At 43.2% G+C, this 20420-nt stretch overlaps 1 protein-coding gene across 3 annotated transcripts in view; it reads left to right on the forward strand.

Moving 5' to 3' along the window:
* Positions 1 to 18042, forward strand: part of CRAT (carnitine O-acetyltransferase) — a 67534-nt gene extending 49492 nt beyond the window's left edge. For all 3 annotated transcript variants that reach the window (XM_053696117.1, XM_053696118.1, XM_053696119.1), the window contains 4 exons: positions 7307 to 7442; positions 15734 to 15796; positions 15878 to 16015; positions 16102 to 18042. In XM_053696117.1, coding sequence (XP_053552092.1) covers positions 7307 to 7442; positions 15734 to 15796; positions 15878 to 16015; positions 16102 to 16317 — 553 coding nt within the window. In that variant the 3' untranslated portion in view covers positions 16318 to 18042. The remainder of the gene's footprint in view (positions 1 to 7306; positions 7443 to 15733; positions 15797 to 15877; positions 16016 to 16101) is intronic.
* The last annotated feature ends 2378 nt before the right edge of the window (positions 18043 to 20420 follow it).

A 20420-nucleotide genomic window follows, 5' to 3' on the forward strand; every position in this document is an offset into this window, starting at 1 on the left:
GCTATTTTCGAATAGCGCAGCTGTGTCAATTACTAGTCTGCAGACTATCTGCAAACTTAGTAGTTAAATTGGTTTTGTATTAATTGTGTTTTAAGGATAGAGGGATTCCTTAAATCTATACAGCAGCTTTGTGATTTCAGCGCTGAGGTCTCAACTTCTTTCTGTGTCCGAAGACCTTGTTTGGACCTGGGCTGTCGGAAAATATCTCTGATATCACGGGAGGTAAAGGTCATCTCCCTCAGGATAAGAGAAACAAACAAAAAGGACGGCAGAGTAATTTTCGTTCTTTTCGAAATTTCAAGGGAAATCCTTCCTCTTCCGCTTCCAAGCAGGAACAGTCTAAACCGGCATGGAGACCCAATCAGTCTTGGAATAAGGGAAAACAATCCAAGAAGCCTGCTATTGAATCAAAGACAGCATTAAGGACAGGCCCCCTATCCGGGACTGGATCTGGTAGGTGGCAGACTCTCCTTCGCTCAGGCTTGGGTTCGAGATGTTCAGGATCCCTGGGCAATAGAAATAGTGTCCCAGGGATACAAATTAGAGTTCAAAAGTTTTCCTCCCAGAGGCAGGTTTCTGCTTTCAAGATTATCTATCTGCAGACCAGACAGAAAGAGAGGCATTCTTACACTGCGTAAGAGACCTCTCCGTCCATGGGAGTGATTTTTCCAGTTCCAATACAGGAACAGGGTCTGGGTTTTTATTCCAATCTGTTCATGGTTCCCAAATAAAGAGGGAACCTTCAGACCTATTTTAGATCTCAAGAGTCTAAACAAATTTCTCAGAGTACCGTCCTTCAAGATGGAAACGATTCGTTCCATTCTTCCTTTGATCCAAGAGGGTCAATTTATGACAACAGTGGATTTAAAGGACGCAAATCTGCATGTTCCCATTCACAAGAATCATCACAAATTCCTAAGGTTTGCCTTTCTGGACAAACACTTCCAGTTTGTGGCTCTTTTCTTCAGTCTTGCCACAGCTCCCAGAATTTTCACAAAGGTTCTGGGAGCACTGTTGTCGGTGCTTCGGTCATGGGGCATTGCAGTGGCACCCTATCTGGACGGCATCCTAGACCAGGCACCATCCTTACAACAAGCAAGATTCCACACGGACATGGCGTTATCCTTCCTACGATCTCATGGGTGGAAGGTAAATTTGGAAGAGTTCCTTAGTCCCAAATACAAGGGTAACTTTCTTGGGAACCATAATAGATTCCCTATCCATGAAGATTTTTCTGACAGAAGTCAGGAAATCAAAGATTATCGATACTTGTCTAGTCCTTCAGTCCACTCCTCGGCCGTCAGTGGCCCAGTGCATGGAGATAATCAGGCTGATGGTGGCGGCAATGGACATCATCCTGTTTGCTCGGTTCCACCTCAGACCTCTGCATAAACGGAGATTATGTGGATTTGTCTCCTTGAATACTACTGGAGCAAGGGATTCTCTTCAATGGTGGTTATCTCTGTATCATCTCTCCCAGGGAACCTGCTTTCGCAGAGCATCTTGGGTGATTGTGACAACAGACGCCAGCCTTCTAGGGTGGGGAGCAGTCTGGGGCTCCCTAAAGGCTCAGGGAGTTTGGAATCAGTCAGATTCTGTTCTTCCTATAAACATTCTAGAGCTGAGAACGATCTTCAATTAGCCTCGGTCCAGTTTATCAGATTCCAGTCTGACAATATAACATCCGTGGCTTACATCAATCATCAGGGAGGAACGAGGAGTTCCTTAGCAATGACAGAGGTAACCAAAATTATTCAGTGGGCGGAGGCCCATTCTTGCTGCCTGTCGGCGATCCACATCCCAGGGGTGGACAACTGGGAGGCAGACTTCCTGAGCAGGCAGACCTTTCATCCGGGGGAGTGGGAACTCCATCTGGAAGTATTCTCCAGCACGATTCTCAAGTGGGGTCAGCCGTTATTAGATCTCATGGCATCCAGACAGAATGCCAAGCTCCCGAGATACGGGTCGAGGTCCAGGGATCCCCAGGCGGAACTGATAGATGCTCTGACGGTTCCTTGGACCTTCAGTCTAGCATACCTATTTCCTCAGTTTGCTCTTCTTCCTCGGGTCATTGCTCGAATCAAACAGAAGAGGGCATCAGTGATCCTCATTGCACCGGCTTGGCCTCGCAGGATTTGGTATGCAGATCTGGAGGACATGTCATCTCTACCACCTTGGAGACTTCCGTTGATGAAGGACCTTCTAATTCAAGGGCCCTTCCTTCACCCAAATCTAGTTTCTCTGAAGTTGACTGCTTGGAGATTGAACACTTAATATTATCTAAGCGGGGCTTTTCTGACTCGGTCATTAAAACCATGATTCAGGCTTGTAAGCCTGTCACTAGAAAAATGTATCCTAAGATATGGCGTAAATATCTCTATTGGTGTGAATCCAAGGACTACACCATGGAGTAGTTAGGATAAAAAAAATTCTAGGAATCCTTTCTCCAAGAGGGTTTGGAGAAAGGATTATCGACAAGTTCCCTAAAGGGTCAGATCTCTGACTTATCTATTTTGTTACACAAACGTCTGGCAGATGTTCCAAATGTACAATCATTTTGTCAGGCCTTGGTCAGGATAAGACCTGTGTTTAAACCAGTTACTCCTCCATGGAGTTTGAATTTAGTTCTTAAGGTTCTTCAGGAGGCTCCGTTTCAGCCTATGTATTCCTTAGATATTAAATTATCTTGGAAAGTTTTAATTCTTGTTGCTATTTCTTCTGCTCGCAGAGTGTCAGAACTCTCTGCATTGCAGTATGAATCCCCTTACCTTATTTTTCATTCTGATAAGGTAGTTTTACGTACTAAATTAGGATTTCTTCCTAAGGTTGTTTCTGATCGGAACATTAATTAGGAGATTGTTGTTCCTTCCTTGTGTCCTAATCCTACTTCTCAGAAGGAATGACTTCTGCACAATTTGGACGTGGTCCGTGCTTTAAAGTTTTACCTGCCAGCGACTAAGGACTTTCGTCAGTCTTCTCAGACTTTCTCAGTTAAACGTAAGGGACAGAAAGCTACGGCTACTTCTTTTTCTTTTTGGCTGAAGAGTATCATACGTTTTGCATATGAGACTGCTGGACAGCAGCCTCCAGAGAGTTACGGCTCATTCCACGAGGGCCGTTGCTTCCTCATGGGCATTCAAGAACAAAGCTTCTGTGGAACAAATTTGCAAGGCTGCAACTTGGTCCTCTCTTCACACTTTTTAAAAGTTCTACAAATTTGACACTTTTGCCTCGGCTGAGGCCGCTTTTGGGAGGAAGGTTCTTCAAGCAGTGATGCCTTCCGTTTAGGTTTCCTGTCTTGTCCCTCCCGTATCATCTGTGTACTCTAGCTTGGGTATTGATTCCCATTAGTAATTAAGATGATCCGTGGACTCATCGTGTCATTAAAAAGAAAAGAAAATGTATGCTTACATGATAAATTTATTTATTTTTTGACACGATGAGTCCACGGCCCGCCCTGTTTTTGTAAGAGACAGGTTGTTGGGTATTATAAACTTCAGACACCTCTGCACCTTGTTACTTCCTTTCTCTCCTTTACTTCGGTTGAATGACTGGGTTGGGAGTGAAGGGAGGTGATATTTAACAGCTTTGCTGTGGTGCTCTTTGCCGCCTCCTGCTGACCAGGAGGTGAATATCCCATTAGTAATTAAGATTATCCGTGGACTCATCGTGTCAACAAAAAATTTTTAGCAGGTAAGCATAAATTTTCTTTTTTCTTTCCAATGGCATGGAGAGTCCACAATTCCATTCAATTACTGTTGGGAATTCAGCTCCTGGCCACCAGGAGGAGGCAAAGCTTTAAAATATCCTCCCACTTCCCATAATCCCCCAGTCATTGTTTGCCTTGTACATCAAGGAGGATGTGCGAAGATGGTGCTCTGAAGAAAATATTGAATTAAGTCCTTTAAAGGGTAGTTTCCCTTCAAGACATGACTGAGGAAATGCTGTGTCCATGTAATCCTCTTGAGTAAGAGTATTGGTAGCTGTTAGCTGCTGGAGGTCGCGGGGTAGTCCCTGTTATCCCTCTTGCAATCTATGCTAACCCCCAACCGGCAACCAGGGTTATGTTTACTCTGCTTTCCTTTTATCTCAGGTCCCTGTTAGAAGTCTGGATGAAGCTGACACACCTGAAAGTACTGTAACTGCTCCACAGCAGAAGACCCTGGAGGGAAAGTCCTTTGTTAATCTTTTTTAATAAAAATCTAAGGATCCTCTACTCTCTAACTGAGCTCTGTCTGTTTTCTCAGTTTCCAATTTAATCTTTATTCTTTTAGTGGCTTATACCAGCCTTTAAGGAATAAATAGGCCTGACAATGAGGGGGGTCTCTAGCTTCCTTTAGTGGACTGAGCTCTTCGATTGTCTCTTTTAAGCCATCCTTATTCGAGAATATTCAGCTGGGAAGCAGACTGTCTGATCAGACAGGTGGGTTTTTTTTTCAGGGGTGAAGGCCTTTCTTCCTGAGGTGTACCCCGATTTAACCCTTAGGTGGGGGTTCTGGAGATCAACCTGTAAGGAATCCATGTCATCTTTTCCTTTCCCCCAAACATCACGTGACCTGTGATGTCAGTACCAATAGCCTATTTAAGTTTTAGTCACACCTTAAACAGGTGCTTAGTTATTGTGCATTCGTGCTAGACTCGGCCTCTCCTATGATCCTTTCTGGATTACTTGTTTCTCTAATATTCGGATTACAAATTCCTCTCAACCAAAGAGACATACAATACCAACTGTAATCGTCAGGTTATCACTCATCCTGACACTACGAAGCCTAACCTTGCTGACCCTGGTCTTATTAGCAAGGATCCTACTCTGAGAAGCGGAGTTTAAGGGTAAGTCCTGATTCAACTAACAGAGTTCTCCTCACCGGACCCTGCATACTTCCCTCCGGTTATCCGGAACACAGGGAACTGCAAGCGGCATCCTGTCTCGGAACTAGAACACGCCCCTCAAGCTGAAGTGTAACCGCACTCGTAATCATCTTGACACGCCCACACAACGTCACTACTAGTTGGGCTCCTGTGCTCTACCGCAGCTTCAAGCAGTTGTTTCACTGAATCAAGGAAACAGTGCAATTGTATACATTCTTTCTGTGACGAGACTCTCTTAATTGCTATCTAGGAAGCAAGTCTCTCTACCTCATACTTCGGATTAGCCAAGTAGAATTGTTTTGCATACTTTGTTTTCTAAGCTTCCTCTTCCCAGAACTCCACTATTGTGATTTCCTCATTACGCTTCTGTGCTCACCATACTTACCACTGCTACTTGTTGCAATAAGTAAACTCCTTGCCAGCAGCATAATTTGATACATCATAACAACTTTTCACTGTAACATTTGCGGGCTATATTCTGTGATAGTCCGTTTGCTTAGTGATACATCTACTAAACTGACAAGCAAGCCGCAGTTGAGATCCTAACTCTTAAGTTTCCTGACATACCTTACACAACCGCATGGCTTCTCTCATATATCCAGAGTTATTGCCCGCATTAGATAGGAGCGAACCTTGGTGGTTTGTTGCTTTCCTCCTTGGTAGTCCAGGTCTTGGTCTGCAGATTCGATATGGGAGGACCTTATACTCAAGGTCTCTTTTCTTTCATCAATCTCTAGTTCGCCAAGGCGGGCTGTGTGGAGATTGATGGCTAGTCAATTCTGAGAGAGTTTTCAGTTAAGGACTTTGTTTTTCTGGTCCGGGTGAGTACACCAGGGTCTTAGCAGAATTCTTTCTTGGTCTGTCTTGCCTGTTTCTCACTTGAGTCTCTAGTTTTTTCCTTGGTGCAAGGTATTTTCCCCTTGAGGGTTTGGAGAGAGGTTCTCTGGTATTTCTCTTTAATGGTGGATCTCTTCCCTTTTCATTTGGGAAGATAAGGCGTAGTGGTTAGTTCCACTAATCCTGAAGCAGAAGGTTGTGGGTTTGCACCCAGGTGAAGCTTTTGTTTTCTCATGGGGGGGGGGGCGGGGGGAGTGTTTTTGGGGATGGCTATCATCCCTAAGAAGATGGTGTAAAGTCTGGTCTTTGCTCAGGGGCTGGTTTTGAATCAGGCCTGCCTTTAAGTTCTTGCTCCTCTCTGGAGTCTTAATTTGTTTTCCCCTGGATACGATTCATATTCTTTTCAAATCTTCTAGGAGTTTAGACATTCTGTGTCTTATCTTTATTCTGACTGCGGGCTGTCTTCATTTGACTTATGGACAAATGGACAGTTGCCTCCTAATTGGATTACAGCTTTTTCTTCCAGAGATGTCTAGTAGTCCTGGGCCCTTAAGAAGAGGCTTCCAAGGATCAGTTTGGTAGGACAACTTCCTTCTCTTCCTGGCTTGTCCTTTATTATGTTGCCTCAGCGGAGGTTTCTTTTGGGAGAAAGGTAATTCTAGTGGTGGTGCCTTCAGTTTAGGTCTGCCTACCTTTAATTCTTCCTCCCTGTCCATTATGTGTCCTCTCTGGCTTGGGTATTGGTTTCCCAACAGTAATTGAATGGATTTGTGGACTCTCCATGCCATTGGAAAGAAAACAAAATTTATGCTTAGCTGATAATTTATTTTCTTTCCTGGCATGGAGAGTCCATGACCTGCCCTTTTATAAATTTAAGGCGACATGTAATTTTCTCTAATCTTCAGGCACCTTTATTCCCCTAGTGTTATCTTTCTCTTTTCCTTTCCCTCGGCTGAATGACTCAGGATTATGGGAAGTGGGAGGATACTTAAAGCTTTGCTGGGGTGTCTTTGCCTCCTCCTGGTGGCCAGGAACTGAATTCTCAACAGTAATTGAATGGAATCGTGGACCCTCCATGCCAGGAAAGAAATGAATGTATCATGTAAGCATAAATTTTGTTTTTACATTTCATATTGTGGCTTTTTGCCATTGTTGGATATTTGTAGAGACTAAAGTTATTTTCTAAAAGTGATTGGTCTGCTGAAAAAAAATGCTATGATTTGTGTGAGTACCACGCAAATAAACACTGAAAACAATGTGTTCATCATGTGAGTAAAAACTACTTCATCACAGGGGTGCAAAGTGGCTCAAGCAAATCCAGAGTGTATATAAGCAAATATGGACTACATCCCTCTGTTTAGAGTGCCGAGTAGGATCTTGTAGTCAATGACTCATGACAACCAATCAGATCTCCTACATCTGTCTACACACTTCTTGAATTAGTTTTCCCATAACTGCAGAGACATACAGCAGTGTGTTTCCCTTAGGCAGCTGCCCATTATGCCTTTGGGAATCTGGCCTACAGTTAATGTTTAGTTTTCTGGGATCATGAGCTAGTTTATTGGCGAGTCCATAATGTGTGTGTTTTTCCTTTTCCAAGGATGTACGGCCGGTCATGTGCCACTTACGAGAGCGCATCTCTTCGCATGTTTCGTCTTGGCAGGACAGACACCATCCGCTCTGCCTCTGTGGAGTCCCTGAGGTTTGTGCAAGGAATGGAAAACTCAGAGAAACAGGCAAGTGATATAGGGGGTTGGGAGCCTTTTGTCATAGTCAGTGTATGAGAGTGTATGATGTGACGTATGCTTTTTACTTAGGCTCAGATATGGTTATGTACTTACTTTTATAAAGATAAAGGTGTTTAACGGAACATTGAAGTAAAACAATTCCATCACTCATATAAAATAGCTTATTCTTGTTTATACAAAGATAGAAATGAACAGAGAATACTGATTCATCAAACCAGTTTATATAGCAATGTGAGACAGTTACATTATCAGCTCATTCACTATTGTCAGTAAATGGCCTCAGCAGGGGATATAACATAACAGGCTTTTATGTCTCAGCTGACTATGGCCTGATGATCAAAAACTCATCAGCAAAGAGAGAAATCACTCAAAATCTTGTCTTCTTCACACCCAGATCGTGCACAGCGAGGTAAACAGCTCTCAGGGTACTGACTAGACTTGTTAGATCATCTCACCCAGACCAGAGAGCTTTACATCATCACACCCAGACCGTGCACAGCGAGGTAAACAGCTCTCATAGTACTGACGAGATTTGTTAGATCTTCTTACCAGACCAGAGAGCTTTACATCATCACACCCAGACCGTGCACAGCGAGGTAAATGGCTCTCAGGGTACTGACTAGACTTGTTACATCATCACAACTAGACTGTGCACAGTAAGGTAAACCGCTCTCAGGGTACTGACTAGACTTGTTACATCATCACAACTAGACCGTGCACAGTAAGGTAAACAGCTCTCAGGGTACTGACTAGACTTGTTAGATCATCTCACCCAGACCAGAGAGCTTTACATCATCACACCCAGACCGTGCACAGCGAGGTAAACAGCTCTCAGGGTACTGACTAGACTTGTTAGATCATCTCACCCAGACCAGAGAGCTTTACATCATCACACCCAGACCGTGCACAGTAAGGTAAACAGCTCTCAGGGTACTGACTAGACTTGTTAGATCATCTCACCCAGACCGTGCACAGCGAGGTAAACAGCTCTCATAGTACTGACGAGATTTGTTAGATCTTCTTACCAGACCAGAGAGCTTTACATCATCACACCCAGACTGTGCACAGCAAGTTAAATGGCTCTCAGGGTACTGACTAGACTTGTTACATCATCACAACTAGACCGTGCACAGTAAGGTAAACAGCTCTCAGGGTACTGACTAGACTTGTTAGATCATCTCACCCAGACCAGAGAGCTTTACATCATCACACCCAGACCGTGCACAGCGAGGTAAACAGCTCTCAGGGTACCGACTAGACTTATTACATCATCACACCTAGACCGTGCACAGTAAGGTAAACAGCTCTCAGGGTACCGACTAGACTTATTACATCATCACACCTAGACCGTGCACAGTAAGGTAAACAGCTCTCAGGGTAATGACCAGACTTGTTACATCATCACACCCAGACATAGCACAGCGAGTTAAACAGCTCTCATGGTACTAACTACACTTGTTACATCATCACACCCAGACCAGAGAACTTTACATCATCACACCAGACCGTACACAGCGAGGCAAACGACTCTCATGATACTGACGATACTTGTTACATCATCACACCCAGACAGTGAACTGTGAGGTAAAACGGCTCTCATGGTACTGACGAGATTTGTTGGATCTTCTCACCAGACCAGAGAGCTTTACATCATCACACTCTTAAGGAAACTCACAAATTCCAACATTAAATTACAGGAAACTATGAAAATGAAATAATATCAAGGTGTTTACTGTCGCTTTTTAATTAATTCAGTGAATAATGTAAAACTCCCCTTAAACGTAATATTATAATTGTAGTTAACCGTAAGTGCTTCACATAACAGGTAGACCTGATTATGCCTCTGTTTGCCAATTCATTAAATAGGTTATTATTTATATGCACACACACATATTTATGTATAATATATATACGTGTCCTCCAATCATCAGAATTCCAAGGTAAAAACATATGACGACCACAGGGGTAATTTTTTTTTTTATCTAAGCTACTCCACTCCCTTAGAGTCCCAGTAAAGTCAAAATTAAACTTTCATGAGAGTTTTCCGTTTTAACCAACCTTCTAATTTACTTCTGGTATCTAATTTGCTTTGTTCAATTGGTATCCTTAGTTGAAAATCATACCTATTTATGCTCTGGGGCATTGCAGGGGTTAAACAAGCAATAATGCATTAAAAAAATACTCTAACACACTAAAGCATTTTGTTTTTGTCCCATTGATAAAACTGCTTGAACAGTGTAAGGGATGTAACAGGTACATTTGGTTAAAACGATGAGCATTTCATGAGGTATCCTAGTCCTTCATAGAAGCAATAAATACAGTATGTAACTGTAGTGAGTGTGGGGACTAATTAACATGATATTGATGCTTTTCCCTTAAGAAATAAGATGGCAGTTTTATCTGTCTGAGCATCCATAAACCTGTATTGTGCTAATAATGAGTCTAATTGCTAGTTTCAGAATAAAACAGGAATGATGTGTTTTAAGAGTATAAGGCTGTAGTTAAAAATGTCCAACAAGCTTTTTTCTGGTGAAGTGAAATATCCAGTGCAGAGTATGGGTACAATACAAACAATAAATTAGAATAGCCAGCACAAGAGGGTTGGTACAATATAACCAATAGATTAGAATACCTAGCGCAAGAGCATGTGTACAATACAACTAATAGATTAGAATACCTAGCACAAGAGTATGGGTACAATACAACCAATTGATTAGAATACCTAGCACAAGAGTATGGGTACAATACAACCAATTGATTAGAATACCTAGCACAAGAGTATGGGTACAATACAACTAATTGATTAGAATACCTAGCACAAGAATATGGGTACAATACAACTAATATGTAGCAGATAGGCAGTAGGATCTGTAATATCTTTTTGGTAAGCAGAGACAAGCAAATAACTACTCTTGGTAATTGTAATAATAACCCCTTTCCACCAAGAACTAGACGACACATAGCTTGGGAGTCAACAACAACAAATTCAACAACTGGAAAAACAAACACTTTTTAAAAACAGTCTCCCCTACAAGGGGTTTCCCAACTGAAACAGCAGGGAGTTTAAACAGTAACATACATTTTAACCATTAGCCTAAATAACAATTCCTGCATAGTTCATAAGTGGCGAGGTTTGCCACAATGCTCCCCCAGAACCAAACCGGCATACCCAGTCTGATCCCAACGGATTGGCTTGGGAAGGTCCGGAGGATTGTTCACAGATCAAGGTTCAAGTTCAGTTTGTCTGGACAACCCGTCGGCGTTGCCGTTTTGCTTCCCAGGTCGGTAATGGATTGTTAAGTCAAACGGCTGCAGCGCCAAACTCCAGCGCAACAGCCGGGCATTGTCTCCGGATACCCTGTTCAGCCACACCAACGGGTTGTGATCTGTGAGCAGGGAAAATTGCTGTCCATATAGATATGGCTGAAGTTTCTTGAGGGCCCACACCACGGCCAGGCATTCCTTTTCAATGGCGGCGTAGCTAACTTCTCGGGGTAACAGTTTCCTGCTTAGGTAGGCCACAGGATGCTCGCCACCATCAGCCCCGACTTGGCTCAACACGGCTCCCAAGCCAAACATAGAAGTATCTGTATGGACGAGAAAGCGTTTAGTTGGATCCAGGGCAGCAAGAATAGGGGCATTTACGAGAGCGTTTTTCAGTTCTTGGAATGCTTGTTCACACTCTGGGTTCCAGGTAACAATCTTAGGAAGGTTTTTACGGGTGAGGTCGGTGAGGGGTTTGGCTAGGGTACTATAATTAGGCACGAACTTCCTATAATAGCCTGCGGTACCTAGAAAGGCTAGCACTTGGGTCTTGGTACGGGGAGTGGGCCACTTGGCTACGGCCTCTACCTTGGCCGGTTCTTACTGGACCTCCGCCATCCCTATATGACATTTGCTAGGCTTAAGGGTTAATCCTGCCTCCCTAATGCGATCTAGGATCGCCCCTATATGGTTCAAATGCTCGTCCCAGGAGCTGCTAAATATAGCTATGTCGTCTAAATAGGCGCATGCGTACTCTTGGGACCCATCCAGTAGCCGATCTACCATTCGCTGGAAAGTAGCCGGAGCGTTCTTCATCCCGAATGGCATGACCTTGAATTGGTACAGGCCAAACGGGGTGACGAACGCTGATTTGGGAATGGCATCCTCGGCTAGTGGGATCTGCCAGTACCCCTTACACAGATCTATGGTGGTGAGGTACTGGCCTTGAGCCATTTTATCCAGGAGCTCATCTATCCGGGGCATAGGGTAGGCGCCAGAAACGGTTTTATCATTAAGTTTCCGGTAGTCTACGCAGAAGCGGGTCGTGCCGTCCCGCTTCGGCACTTGAACTACCGGCGAGGCCCAGGGGCTGTCCGAGTGCTCAATCACTCCTAACTGTAGCATCTCGTCAATCTCCTTCCGCATATGTTCTCTCACCGATTCTGGTATGCGGTAAGGAGGTTGACGCATGGGGAGGTGACCTGGGGTTTCTACCCTATGGGTGGCCAGTCTGGTATATCCAGGCACGTTGGAGAACATGTCTCTCTTTTCCTGCAGTAGCTCTGCTATTTGAGCTTGTTCCCGAGGACTTAACCTCTCACCCAATTGTACCTCTTCCAGACCTTCGTTCCGATTCTTCATTCCTAGGAGGTCGGGAAGAGGTAAACTGTCTGCGTCGTGCACGGCAGGGGCGCAAATAGCATTCACCTCCTCTGCGTGTTCATGGTACGGCTTCAACATATTTACATGGAGCATGCGTCTACCGTGCGGAGCATCTGTTTCAGTGTTCCATTAAACCGTTCACAGAGCCCATTAGACTGGGGGTGATGAGCGGAATTTACAATGGGTTTCACCCCACATGCTCTCCACAACTGGTGGGTAATCTCAGCTGTAAACTGGGTGCCCCGGTCCGAAATAATCTCCCGGGGAAATCACATGCGGGAGAAGATTTTGATGAGGGCATCCGCCACGGTCTCGGCATGAATTTTAGCCAGAGCCACCGTCTCGGGATATCGGGTGGCATAATCCACGACCGTGAGTATATACCTCTTCCCCGAGGGGCTAGGCTTGGCTAGGGGGCCAATGAGGTCCACGGCCACTCGACTAAAAGGCTCCTCTATTATGGGGAGGGAGTGTAGCTTTGCCTTATATCGGTCTCCTCGTTTCCCTACTCGTTGGCAGGTGTCACACGTCTGGTAATACTGCCTAATATCTTTGGTGATCCCTGGCCAAAAGAAATTCTGAGTTAGGCGGTGCTTCGTCCGACTAACTCCTAGGTGGCCTGACAGTGGAATATCGTGGGCAACCCGTAGCAGTTCTCGTCTATACCTCTGAGGTACTATTAACTGCTGAACGGACAGGGGAATAGATCCGGCCACTATCTTCTCAGTATACCTGTACAGTAACCCCTTGTTCCAACCATACCTCTCTCCTTCCAACCCCGCCTGATTCTGGTTTACCTTATCCCTATATACTTGCAATGAGGGGTCAGTGGCCACTTCGCTACCAAACTCTAGTGGAGGGGCCCAAGAGACATTAGGGGGGTGATTGCTTACCTGAGCCTCAGAGTGATCAATCAGTGTGTTGGTGCGGGCCTGTTGTATGGTAACCACGGGCAGTGCTGCTTGTGGGGAGGTTCGGGGTGCAAACGCTGAAGTCAGCTCCCCTAAGTCGTTGCCCAAAATAACGTCTGCAGGCAAATTTTGCATAAGGCCCACTTCTATGTTCACCGACCCTGCTCCCCAATCCAAGTGTACTTTGGCCGTGGGAATCTTGTAAATGGCTCCCCGGCCACCCGGACAGCTACACAGTCTCCGGTGAGTTGATTGGTGGAAACTAAATGTTGCCGGAGCAAGGTTATGGTGGCTCCAGAGTCACGCAGTCCTTGGACACGTTGGCCCTCTATATAGACCACCTGGCGGTGGCTTTGTAGGTTGTCCGAAGCGGCCTGTACTGGGTTTGCCTCGTGTAAGAGGCCCAAGAGTTCCTTGTAGAAGACTGCGGGTTGGGTCTGTAGTCGGGGCTCGTTCTGGTAGCAGTGTACAGTTGCCCGGTTGTTCTGGTTGTTCCAGGTGGATCGGTTATTGTTTCTGGGACAGTCTCTCTGAATGTGCCCTTGTTGGTTACAAAGATGGCAACAAATAGCTGATCGAGTCTGGTATCGGGGAGGGTGGATTCCCCCTCCAGGACGGGGTAGCAGAGGTGTGGGAGCTGCAGTGGGGTTTGGGGTGACCCCAATACTGGAGCGTTGCTGTGTTCGTTGAGCTCTCCGAGCATCTTGGTATTCGTCGGCCAAGGTCGCTGCGGTATGTACCGTGCACGGTTTTCGATCTCTCAGCCAGTTTTGCAATTCAGTGGACACCCCTTGGAAGAATTGCTCCATCAACAGGAGTTGTAAAAGGTCTTCCAACTGGGTGACTTGGGCTGCCTGCAACCAGTCTTTAGCGGCCCTGGTTAGGCGATGCGCCCACTCAGTGTGGGTATCTTTCTCCAGCTTCTTCAGGTGAACCGCTGTCGGTATGCCTCCGGGGTAATAGCATACCTAGTCTGGTATAATCTGTCCCCATTCACCGTCCGTTCATATACATCACATGACCTACGACTTGCTGTGTGGTTTGAATCCCGTTGCTTGCCACCAATTGTAGCAGAGAGGCAGTAGGATCTGTAATATCTTTTTGGTAAGCAGAGACAAGCAAATAACTACTCTTGGTAATTTTAATAATAACCCCTTTCCACCAAGAACTAGACGACACATAGTTTGGGAGTCAACAACAACAACAACTTATTCAACTTATTCAACAACTGGAAAAACAAACACTTTTTAAAAACAGTCTCCCCTACAAGGGGTTTCCCAACTGAAACAGCAGGGAGTTTAAACAGTAACATACATTTTAACCATTAGCCTAAATAACAATTCAATAACAAGTGGCGAGGTTTGCCACATAATAGATTAGAATACCTAGCACAAGAGTATGGCTACAATACAACTAATAGATTAGAATACCTAGCACAAGAGTATGGGTACAATACAACCAATTGATTAGAATACCTAGCACAAGAGTATGGCTACAATACAACTAATAGATTAGAATACCTAGCACAAGAGTATGGGTACAATACAACCAATTGATTAGAATACCTAGCACAAGAGTATGGCTACAATACAACTAATAGATTAGAATACCTAGCACAAGAGTATGGGTACAATACAACTAATAGATTAGAATACCTAGCACAAGAGTATGGCTACAATACAACCAATAGATTAGAATACCTAGCACAAGAGTATGTGTACAATACAACTAATAGATTAGAATACTTAGCGCAAGAGTATGGGTACAATACAACTAATAGATTAGCATTGTCTTGATTTCAAAGACTGTTGGCATGATTCTATAAAGCTCTCTGGGTTGGTGAGTTTCTATAAGAATGTGACAATCCTTCTATTTCCCTGTTGGAATTCTATAAAGCCACTTTCTACAGGAGACAGCTCGCCACTCGCAGGGTGTTTTTTTTAAATTATATACAATGAGGGATGCCCAGTGAGAGTTGGACTGGAAAACCACATCTGGGCCAGTGAATTTGTTTAGAATCAGCCCGTGTGAGACACCTTGCAAGACTTTTCTAATGGATCGGAACAGTCCCCTATATTGTATAAATTAAGTGGGGTATTGAGGAAGTTGCATTTTGCTCATCATCGTGTTTAATAATGTGATGGCGGGAGGCTGGTTTTGTATCACTAGCAGCAATGAGAGCAGAATTGTTTGTATAGTGGCTGCTTGAAGGCAATAAAGGAACCCCAAATCCTAGATTTTTCTCACATGATTCAGATAGAGCAGCAATTTTATACAAATCAATTTACTTTTATTGTCTTATTTGCTTCATTCTCTTGGTATGCTTTGTTGAAAAGCATACTTAGGTAGGCTCAAACGCAGTAATGCGCTACTGGGTGCTAGCTGCTGATTGGTGGCTGTACATATGCCTCTTGCCATTGGCTCACCAGATATATTTAGCTAGCTCCCAGTAGTGCACTGCTGCTGCTCTTTTAACGTAGGATACCAAGACAATGAAGCAAAATAATAGACGTAAACTTGAAAGTTGTTTTAAAATTGTGTGTTCAATCAGAATCCTGAAAGAAAATAATGGGGTTCTATGTCCCTTTAAGAAAATGAAGCAGTAACAAAAGGCACGTGTGTAGTTACCTGAGTCACTAAATAAAACAGGTGAGAAGGATTAACACCAGCCTTATGGCCTACTCTATGCTTTACACAGTGGGTTTTTTTCTCATCCTTTAGAACCAAGAGAAGGTGGATCTCCTAAGAAAAGCTGTGCAGGCTCATCGGTTATACACAGACACGGTATGACGTATTGGGGTTGCGTATTTATTATCCAGATCTAAAAGCTTGTCATTGTCATAATATTGTATTGCTCTGTCCCAGGCAATAAATGGTAAAGCAATAGATCGACACCTGCTCGGTCTGAAGCTCCGAGCCATAGAAGATCTGGTCAGCATGCCTGAACTTTTCATGGATACATCATATGCCATAGCCATGCACTTTAACCTTTCAACCAGCCAGGTATGGCGCTCAGTAAATGGTTTCTCTTGTTTGACCAAACTGAACATAAGCTCTGACTTTAGGTTCTCTCTTCTAATTACTTGCAGGTGCCAGCAAAGACTGATTGTGTCATGTGCTTTGGTCCTGTGGTACCTGATGGATACGGTGTCTGCTATAACCCTATGGAAGATCACATCAATTTTTCGGTGTCTGCATTTAACAGCTGTGCGGAGACTAATGCAGCACGATTGGCACATTACTTGGAAAAAGCCCTGTGTGATATGCAACAGCTCATTCAGCAATCGCCAAAATCCAAGCTCTAAACGTGAAGCACATCTGTACGACAGATCTAGAGACTAACAATGTCTGTACCTTACAGTTCTTCTCATTGCCCCGTGTAGGCTTTGACTTTTAAGTTGGTTCCTCTTGGGCAAAACAGAGTGGGTTAGAGGTGCACACTCGCCCTGTTCTGGGGTGTTTGTAAAATATAAAACCTGTCCGGAAACGGCAGAGGATCCATAGCTATGCTTCTATCGAAGTTAGAGTTGCCAGTACTAAAAGGAAGTCAACTAAACAACCATTTGATAAAATCTCAATTAACTTTACCTAAAACACAAAAGCAATATTTCATTTGGGGGTTTGAGAGGATTACAGTACATTTTGTTTGTGTGCTCTTCAGCCTTAATAACTATGTGCCATGTAGTTTGTTTTCCTGTTCTGTGAGAAATGTATAAAAACAGTAGACCTCTGTGATCAGCGCCAGATAAACACTGGGCAAGAAATACAATATGAAATTGCTCTTGTGTTTTTATATTGCTGTTCTGATCAATTTCTTATGAGTGAGATCACTAGATGATTATTTTAAATCTGGGATTAACAAACCTATGAAATGTAGGAGCCAGCTTTATTCTTGTTAAGAAGCCAGTGATTTTGTATAAATGTATTTAGACTATATAAAAAAAATAGTCCTGGATCAAGCTGCAGAAGTTTTGATATGGCTACTGAAAGGCCAGACGCATTTGAAAAATTTTATTTAATTGGGAGACTTGATAGATGAGAGATTATTTCTATTTCACTGGAAACACTAAGAATAGCATTTTTGTGGGCTTTAAGGGACAGTCAAATCCAAAGAAAACTTTCATGATTTTAATAGGGAATGTAATTTTAAATAACTTTCCAATTTACTTTTATCACCAATTTTGCTTTGTTCTCTTGGTATTCTTAGTTGAAAGCTAATTCTAGGAGGTTCATATGCTAATTTCTTAGACCTTGAAGACTGCCTCTAATCTGAATGAATTTTGACCACTAGAGGGCATTAGTTCATGTGTTTCATATAGATAACATTGAGCTCATGCATGTTAAGTTATCCTATAATGCAAGTCTGTCAAAATAACTGAAATAAGGGGGCAGTTTGCAGTGGTTTAGATACAAGGTAATCACAGAGCTAAAAAGTGTATTTCCATAACAGTGTTGGTTATGCCAAACTGGGGAATGGGTAATAAAGGGATTATCTTTTTAAACAACACAAATTCTGATGTTGACTGTCCCTTTAAGTAAAACATAGCCACAGTAAACTTGGCAAGTATCTTGCAACCAACAATATGTAGGGAAGACTTTCCTACTGCTTTATATTACACATATTTTGGGTTTCACATAAATTGTAATTTGCACATTAGTCATTTTAAATGCTTTAAAGAGCTGGCACACCTATGACTATAAATATACATAAGAGTCTACTAGAGATGAGGAAAACAAGTAAAACTAGACTTTTTTTTTTTTTTTTTTTACAAACACGCCCACTAGATTTTTGTATTAGATTTATAAAAACGCAGCCAATCAGCTGCCATGTGTCTTTAAGACAGCACTGAATGTAATCTTCCATGGAGAAGAAACCTTACAAAAATGGTAATAGAATGGTCTTACTATTACAATCCAATTTATTTTGCTTGCTAATTAACACAATGTTTACTTTTGTTTTAAATAGTACAATCAGTTAATTGTTAAACTTCTTGTTATGGTCATTTCTAATAAAGCATTCTAAATTTGAACAGATTTGTTTCATTGTTCACAGCTTGATCTGTTTTAATAATACAGATTACGAGATTACTTTTTTAATATTGTCAGTTTTTCCTATGGCATGGAGAGTCCACAATTTCATTCCAATTACTAGTGGGAATTAATTTCTTGGCCAACAGGAGGAGGCAAAAAGCACCCCATCAGAGCTGTTAAGTGTCACTTCAACGCCGCCCCCTGCAGACTCGCAGCCAATGGGCCGCCAGCAGGGGGGTGTCAATTAACCCGATCGTACTCGATCGGGTTGATTTCCGGCGGTCTGTCCGCCTGCTCAGAGAAGGCAAACAGGTTATGGAGCAGCGGTCTTTGTGACCACTGCTTCATAACTGCTGTTTCTGGCGAGTCTGCAGGCTCAACAGAAACACGGGGCTTGATAGATAGGCCCCTCTGTCATTTCTTTTTCTACAGGTCCCTGTCAGAGGTGATATATTTGACACACTAAAGAATACGTTCCCTGTCCTGCCCAGGATACACAGGTAAGGGCTTTCCCTTCTAGGTTTGAAAGAGCCAGCACTTTATAAATTAAATCCTCTGTGGTTTTATTCTGGGGACATACTTAATCTCTAAAGTGGAGATTTTATTCAGGCAAGGGACATACTTTAGGGGTACTGCAGGGGATATATATTTTCTTGTATGTGTCACAAGATCATTTTAGAGGCTGGCATGAGAGGGTTAAGAGCTTTCTTTACTCTATAAGGGGGGGGGGTTAAGCTAACATAAGGATGTTCGTTATCTGTGTCTGTTATATAGACGTTTCTAGTGTCTTATTTGTGCACCGTTTTTTCTTTACTGTGGCGCACTTAATTTTCCTTTTTGCTTAAGCGGTCATGTTCGGTGCTGTTCTGTCTTCAACTACTGGTGCTGATTTTCAGATTGGAGTAGTACTTTCGATGACAAGCTGTCAGTGGGTGTATTAGCGAACTGCAGATCAGCTGCTGCTTTGTATAGATGAGTCTTCTACTTGATCCGGTGTTCTATCGAGAACTCCAATACATCGAAAACTCCAATCTGACGTCACTTCCGGTGAGTCCATACATATGATCTGATTGGTCCGTGTCTCAGTGACAGGATTCACAACCAATCAGATGGGCACTGTAATTTCCTATCTTCACTATCTATTTTGCCTCCGTCTTGGGGGGTTCAGTGGGGGCGAAGCCCCCCCTTATAAACCTCATTCCCCAAGGTTTACTTGGGGTGTATGCCAGAGGATCGGTGGTGCGCCCCCCAGACAGAGGCAAAAACAGATAGTAAAAATAGAAGTCACCGGAAGTGACGTCAGATTGGAGTTTGAGGAATTGGAGTTCTCGACAGAACACCAGATCTGGGCTGATTAGTCTGCAGACCTCCTTCTAGTGAATCTTCCTGCTGGTTCCACGGAGGGTGAGTCCTCGGCAGCGCTGAGGATTAAAAATGACTGTTACCTTTTAGTTTGCCTATAATTTGTTTAGAGTATCAAATTTTGGGGCTAATTGTTTTGATTAGCTAGACATTATTTTGCTTGTGGGGACCAATTTCATAGTATCATGGTCCTTGAAGCAAACTCTAGTGTGTCTTTTTAAAAATTTTACTTGCTTGGAGTCCGAGTCTTAAGCTGGCTAATACTCCTGTACAATTTTTGCTCCTCATGTTTTTAAAAAATATGATTTTGTCTAAGAATTAAAATTCCCTCTCAGAGACATCGGTCTTTCAGGATAATAGTCCTTGCCATGCCTCAGCTTTCCCTTCAAGCGTCTCAAGCTTTATCAAATTTCACATGCAGTACCCTGCAGTTACTCAAAATTCTCCAGGGAGTGCTTTTTTTACCAGGAGATATTTCTGTGCAAATAACTTCTGCAGTTTTGGCTGTTTTATCAGCACCAGTTGCCGATAAGCGAAAGAAGAAATCGTAAATAATTTCTGTTTCTAAGACTTCTGACTCCGCAAAGACGGTGTTACTCAGTCTTTTATCTGATGACGATGATTCCTCAGTGGCTTCTGAAGCTGGAGGCTTTCTTATGAAAAATTTATATTCCTCAGGGGTTACTATGGCAACCTGTTGCATGTATTGCTACGGTTGCAGGGGAAGCATCTTATTGGTTTGATGTTTTGTCCAACCTGATTCCATTAGAGTCTACTATAGAGGAGATCCAGGATAGGATCAAGGCTCTAAAGATGGCTAATTCTTTTTCTGTGATGCCAGCATGCAAGTTGTCAGATTAAGAGCCAAGATTTCTAGCCTTTCAGAGCTCTGTGATTAAAATCTAGGTCTGCTGAGGTGACATCTAAATCCAAGTTTCTGCCTTTACATTTTAAGGACAAGTTGTCATTTGATCCTGGTCTGGCTGAGATCTTTTCCGAGATTTCTGGAAAAGAT

The sequence above is a fragment of the Bombina bombina genome, chromosome 12, assembly GCF_027579735.1.
Source record: "Bombina bombina isolate aBomBom1 chromosome 12, aBomBom1.pri, whole genome shotgun sequence".
Taxonomy (NCBI): Eukaryota; Metazoa; Chordata; class Amphibia; order Anura; family Bombinatoridae; genus Bombina; species Bombina bombina.